General features: G+C 28.7%; 2 protein-coding genes across 2 annotated transcripts; both read right to left on the bottom strand.

Annotated features, from left to right (window-relative positions):
- Nucleotides 1-481: 481 nt before the first annotated feature.
- LOC103865972 (defensin-like protein 58) lies at nt 482-1,449 on the bottom strand. The gene is made up of 3 exons (XM_009143845.3): nt 1,293-1,449; nt 1,093-1,140; nt 482-784 (listed from the first exon to the last, which is right to left on the bottom strand). The coding sequence occupies exons 1-3, from the start codon at nt 1,381-1,383 to the stop codon at nt 639-641; spliced, it is 285 nt and encodes a 94-aa protein (XP_009142093.1). The 5' UTR covers nt 1,384-1,449; the 3' UTR covers nt 482-638.
- A 735-nt stretch (nt 1,450-2,184) lies between these two features.
- On the bottom strand, nt 2,185-5,030 carry LOC117130593 (AT-hook motif nuclear-localized protein 16-like). Its single transcript, XM_033283363.1, has one exon. It carries the CDS (start codon nt 3,944-3,946, stop codon nt 3,161-3,163), a length of 786 nt encoding a protein of 261 aa, XP_033139254.1. The 5' UTR covers nt 3,947-5,030; the 3' UTR covers nt 2,185-3,160.
- Between the last annotated feature and the right edge of the window lie 1,552 nt (nt 5,031-6,582).

Here is a 6,582-nt window from a genome sequence, read left to right as displayed (position 1 = left end):
GTAACCAATCATAAACATGTTCTGTTATCACTTGGGATCAAGGCTAAAAACTTTGTATTATTTTTGTATTAAATTAGAGGATTCTGCTGAAGTTCATTAAAATTGATTCTTAGTCATGTTGCATGTACAAACGACATAGGATGATTAGTTTCAGTTCTTTGACTAAACTTATGGTTCCTCTCTCTAGCTCCAGAAATATTGATCTTCGATATGATGAACCATGGAGATTAGATGATCTAGCGGCATTAACTTGTTGTCCTTTGTGATATTGACTTATCTTTTTGTAACTGGCTTTATGATATTGACTTTTTCAAAAATATGTAAAGGATATTAAAATATTTTATTAATACTATATTTTATTTGACTTTAACCTCAGTAAATGTTGTTTTTTGGCATTTGCATCGAACAAAGTTAAAACAGTACTAGTTTGGTTATAAAATATAATTGTCAATAGAAATAACTAAAGTTATGTAAGCGATGATATAATAAAATAAGTTTTATTTCATTAAAAGGTTTACAAATCTGCTATTAGAAAAGCATAACCTTTTAATATAACAAAGCATAACTCAAACGCTCAAATTTGCCAGTTTACTCATAACCAAGGATTGCCAAGCATTTGGGATGACGACTTTTTATCATTATGTGCAGCAACAAAGTCCATTATATTCACAATTTCCATCATCAAAATTTTTGCTTAGGCAGTCATCGTAGCATGGATAAACACCGTAAGTTTTTGTACAAGGTTTATAGCAAATGTGAATCTGAGATGGCGTTGCCTCGACGCCTGCAACACATATTCAACTTATGTTAAGGGAAATCAAATATGAAATAAATGTATTCAAAAAATAAATTTGTGGGAAATGGGAAACCAAATGTTATTTTTTTCTGAGAAAGGGCTTTTGCCAAATGTTTAGTTGAGAACGGATGTGATGTACGAAGAGCATACTCTTGTAATTTTAAAGGAAATAGACTTAAACGTACCCATATGCATCTAATTAATCGGTTTTACAATTTTTTGTTCTCTAAATATTATATGTAAATAATCACTTATCTTTAGAATGACCAGATATATTATATAACTAAAAAACATACCCGGTGAAGCCAGTACGGTGGAATTGGAGAATGGATTTGCCGACATCACTACAAAAAAAATATCAGACAAGTTTTTGTGGTATTCATGATTTATTTCTTAATGTTAATTATGTTGTAAAATTTTTAAAAACGAAACATTCAGAAAGTTACTTTTAAAAATGATCAAAAGAGAGATGAACAATGAACAATTTACAACATACCCCGTGATGCGAAAACGTTGGAGTTGGACAACGACGACGTTACTAATACTACTACAAGAAACAACATCACAAAAGTTTGTCTGATATTCATTATTTTCTCTGTCAATTTTGTTGTGAAAAAAGAAGAAGTCGAAATGCTTTATTTATATGAGTCTTGGTCAAAAGTAGTGTCTTCAATTTCTACAGATTTTGTTTATTAAGAGATATGTTCATCATCGAAAAAGCTCAGAAAAAAATCTTAGAATTCTACACATGTCAAAAGAAAAAGTCAAGAATCCAAGAGAGATTTTCATTTTTAACAAAATAGAAAATATATTTCAACTACAAATTAGCCTTTTTTTTTTATCTTTGACTAATATTACAGTTACTACAATTTAACAGTTAGAAAAAATTAGATCATGACTATGTATACATATAATTAGTTGTCGGTAGTGCCAAACCATTGTTGGGTCAACGTTTTAATGGTCTAAGAATTATTTTGGTAACAATTAAATATTCTTTTGTTTGTCTAGACTATATATCTTATTACTAAGTGTTTTCCTGCACAATGTGCATCATTAAAATTTTAAATTAAAAGTTGAATTTTGTTAATAAACTTTTATAGTTAAGAAAAAATAATAATTCTAAACAGTAGTTTTAGATATCAAAAGGAAACAAATGGTATGTTAACCAAAAAAAGAAACAAATGGTATTATGATTAAAATTTATAAATTTTAGAAAAATGTTTAAAATTTTGAAAATATTTTAGTAATAAATATATTATAATAAAATATAATTAAATAATATTTTGAAATTTTAAAAATATTATTATATTTATATTATTATATTATTTAATATTATATTTGAATAGATCTACTTTAATAATGATAATAATGATGAATGGTTTATTACTATATTCTAAAAACTTTAATAAAAATATAAATCAACATTAAATGTTCTTGTCAATGTCACATTTTTTAGTGAAATTGATTGTACATATGACATGTGTAAAATCACTTTGTAAATAATATCTAATTAAATGTTTTTGTCGATCCCTTATATATTAATTGAGAAGCATTACAACATTTTTTATAGCCACGTGTCATCACTAGAATGATTCTTAGAATACTTAAAAAAAATAGGTTGTCCATCTAAATATATAATAAACCTTTTATTAAACTAACCATAAATACATTATTAATGACTTTTTAATTATGTAAGTAATAGTTACTGATTTTTTAATTATTAAATATATATTTATTATTTCATAATATGTTAAAAAAATATAATACGTAAAATAATTTATATATATAATATTTATCCCTCATAAGGCGCAGATCTTAACTTAGTGTCACATTAAGCCATATGTCACGTCATTTTTTTAGTGTGACATGTCACATTTTTTTAGTGAAATTGATTGTAAAAATAACAAGAGTAAAATCACTTTGTAAATAATATATAGGATATGGTCTATTAAATTTAGTTACCTAATTATGATGATCAGCTCTCCCAATAACAATACCAGCTATTTCAGTACATATGACTTCCACATTGATTTTTTTTTGTTTTGTTTTACCAATGATTGACATGATTTTGGCAGCACTAAATATCAGAACATGGTTCTTCCATATGATGAACCATGAAGTTTAGATGAGGGACGATATTCAAGTTTATGTATTTCAATAAACCACTGTTGTTTGTCATCTTGAATAACTTGATTCATGAATATTGATGTCAATGGCAATCATTTGGACAAGCTGTAAAACTAACATGGAGCTTTTGCACTTGTTCATGGAAGTAGACAATCATAAACATAAGAAATCACCAGTTTGTACGACTCTTCACAATTTACATGTAAAAATAATAGTAGTCATCTTGTTCTACTACTATTAAGGTTTGGACATAGCACGCTGTGCAGGACCCCAGTAAATATCAGAATCAGAGTGTCCATTAGTGAGAAGGTTTTGAGGCAATCTTTGAATGTCATCTAAAGGATGAGATCTTCCGTTATGATAGTACTGCTGGTTCTGCATAGAGGCAGCTTCATCATCATCCAGAGGAAGACTATCAAACACAGCATTCATGAAAGATGCAACCATGAGAACAACAGGACCAGATGCTATTAGCCCACCAACCACTCCACCACCACCAACCTGTCCTTGGGGCCCGGCTAAGTAAATGGTCAAACCGGTTATACCAACCGGTGACGGTGGAGGCAAGATTGAGTCAAGCAATGAGAGGATTTCAAAACGTCCATGTAATCTAACAATAGCTCCTGATGAAGCTGGCTGCCTTAATGTCACATTGGTCACACAACCATTGGCACTTAGTATGCAGATTCCTCTCTGTTTCCTTCTAGCAAAGTCTGATAGAGTCTCACAGATGTCATTACCTGAGCTGATCTCAAGGGCATGAGCTCTGAGGGAGTTTGGACTGTCTTGAGTCACAATGATCGGTGGTTTTGGTTTGTTCTTGGAGCCAGCTGGTCTACCTCTTGGCCTCTTAGCCATCTCTCCTTTCATTGATGAAGCCGGTTGAACCGGTTTGGGTAATGCTTTCAAGTTCTTGTTGTTGTTGTTGTTTTTGTTATTGCCTCTCTCTGTTGCTTCATGGTTTCTCATTGGAACTGACTTAGATCCTACAGAGGTTGAATTTAGAGCTGTTCCTCCAGCCATTGTTATGAAGATTCAGAAATTTTGCAAGGCGTTATGGAGTTTAAGTAAGGAGATTATGGTGTATTATTATTGTATGCTAGAGTTGCCAGAAGTATGATTGTGATGAGTAGGAGATGGTTAAGTTGTCATCAAAATTGTGATTAATAATTTACAAATTAATTTGCTTTTTAGTAGCCTACTTCTCAGCAGACATTCTTATTTGAGATAGATTCATTATAATGTTTAAACATCTAGTAGCTGTTTACAACCATATTAAATATTTTTGGGAGCAAATCTAAATAAAATACATTAATTACATTATAAAATAGATGAAAATACCTTCAGTCTAGACTTCAAGTGATTTGATTAAACTATGTATTAGAAGCTTTGATGAATCTAAACATGTGATTTTTATTAATTATGCAGACTAATGAAAAAATATAAAACATCTTTTTCAGTATAGTGTAAAATGCAAATAAAAATACTAGACTGATTTTTTATTAAACAGTTTCGTATGGTATAAATATCACACATCTAACTAAGTAGATTTATAGTTGTTGTTGATCCTTGTAAAGGCTTCCTTTTGTTTGTTGTTGTTGTTCCTTGTATTACAAACTAATTTTCCATTTATGCCTAAACGAATCATGAACTCGTGCAATCTTAATTCAAAGCTCACTACATGTTTTTTTTTTGGACTAGAAAGCTCACTACATGTTCGCAAATGGTTTTATTGTCATATTTTTTGAAATTTTCTCAAAATCCATGTGTTAACCCCTTCGAAAATATTGAGTTTTTGGTAAATACTTTATATACTGAAGCCTATAATCTTTAGTGTTGTTTTAAAATTTCTAACCACATTATACATCTGTATTAATGTGTTTTACGCTTTTCATGGTATATGAAAATCATTATAATTGTTTATCTATTAATTTAGTAAAATTTCATAATACTCCCTAAATCGATGAAATAACTACTTTCTTGAAAAACGGATACAACAGAGGCTACAAACCTCTTTGAACATCATCATATGTTAGTGCATGATGCAACTATCCATTAAAACAATATTGTCATATTTTTTGAAATTTTCTCAAAATCCATGTGTTAACACCCCTTCGAAAATATTGAGTTTTTGGTTAATACTTTATATACTGAAGCCTATAATCTTTAGTGTTGTTTTAAAATTTCTAACCACATTCTACATTGGTATTAATGTATTTTAAGTTTTTTTCATGGTATATGGGAATCGTTATAATTTGTTTATCAATTAATTTAGTAAAATTTCATAATACTCCTTAAATCAATAAAATAACTACTTTCTTGAAAAACGGATACAACAGAGGCTCCAAACCTCTTTGAACATCATCATATGTTATTGCAGGATACAACTATGCATTAAAACAATATTGTCATATTTTTTAAAATTTTCTCAAAATCCATGTGTTAACCCCTTCGAAAATATTGAGTTTTTGGTAAATACTTTATATACTGAAGCCTATAATCTTTAGTGTTGTTTTAAAATTTCTAACCACATTCTACATTGGTATTAATGTATTTTAAGCTTTTTTCATAGTATATGGGAATCGTTATAATTTGTTTATCAATTAATTTAGTAAAACTTCATAATACTCCCTATATCGATGAAATAACTACTTTCTTGAAAAACGGAGACAACAAAGGCTCCAAACCTCTTTGAACATCATCATATGTTAGTGAAGGATGCAACTATGCATTAAAAAAATATTGTCAAATTTTTTGAAATTTTCTCAAAATCCATGTGTTAACCCCTTCGAAAATATTGACTTTTTGGTAAATTCTTTATATACTGAAGCCTATAATATTTAGTGTTGTTTTAAAATTTCTAACCACATTGTACATCTGTATTAATTTATATTACGCTATTTTTCATGGTATATGGAAATCGTTATAATTTTTTATCTATTAATTTAGTAAAACTTCATAATACTTCCTAAATCGATGAAATAACTACTATAAAATAACTATTTTCTTGAAAAACATAGACAATAAAGGCTCCAAACCTCTTGAACATAATCATATGTTAGTGCAGGATGCAACTATGCATTAAAACAATATTGTCATATTTTTTGAAATTTTCTCAAAATTGATGTGTTAACCCCCTTCGAAAATATTGAGTTTTTGGTAAATATTTTATATACTGAAGCCTGTAATCTTTAGTGTTGTTTAAAAATTTCTAACTACATTCTACATTGGTATTAATGTATTTTAAGCTTTTTTCATGGTATATGGGAATCGTTATAATTTGTTTATCAATTAATTTAGTAAAACTTCATAATACTCCCAAAATCGATGAAATAACTACTTTCTTGAAAAACGGAGACAACAAATGCTCCAAACCTCTTTGAACATCATCATATGTTAGTGAAGGATGCAACTATGCATTAAAACAATATTGTCATATTTTTTGAAATTTTCTCAAAATCCATGTGTAACCCCTTCGAAAATATTGAGTTTTTAGTAAATACTTTATATACCGAAGCCTATAATCTTTAGTGTTGTTTTAAAATTTCTAACCACATTCTAAATTGGTATTAATGTATTTTAAGCTTTTTTCATGGTATATGGGAATCGTTAAAATTTGTTTATCAATTAATTTAGTAAAACTTCATAATACTCCATAA

This window comes from Brassica rapa, unplaced genomic scaffold (genome assembly GCF_000309985.2).
Source record: "Brassica rapa cultivar Chiifu-401-42 unplaced genomic scaffold, CAAS_Brap_v3.01 Scaffold0576, whole genome shotgun sequence".
Taxonomy (NCBI): domain Eukaryota; kingdom Viridiplantae; phylum Streptophyta; class Magnoliopsida; order Brassicales; family Brassicaceae; genus Brassica; species Brassica rapa.
The sequence above is the reverse complement of the archived record's forward strand: the minus strand, read 5'-3'. Positions and strand labels throughout refer to the sequence as shown.

Bases quoted from the DNA above. Each gene is read 5' to 3' on its own strand.
- LOC103865972 (XM_009143845.3), bottom strand. From the start codon at position 1,383: ATGAATATCAGACAAACTTTTGTGATGTTGTTTCTTGTAGTAGTATTA. The intron at 1,141-1,292 runs GTATGTTGTAAA...TTTTTTTTGTAG, and splicing joins CAACGTTTTCGCATCACGGG to TGATGTCGGCAAATCCATTC. The intron at 785-1,092 runs GTATGTTTTTTA...TATGTGTTGCAG, and splicing joins CACCGTACTGGCTTCACCGG to GCGTCGAGGCAACGCCATCT.
- LOC117130593 (XM_033283363.1), bottom strand. From the start codon at position 3,946: ATGGCTGGAGGAACAGCTCTAAATTCAACCTCTGTAGGATCTAAGTCA.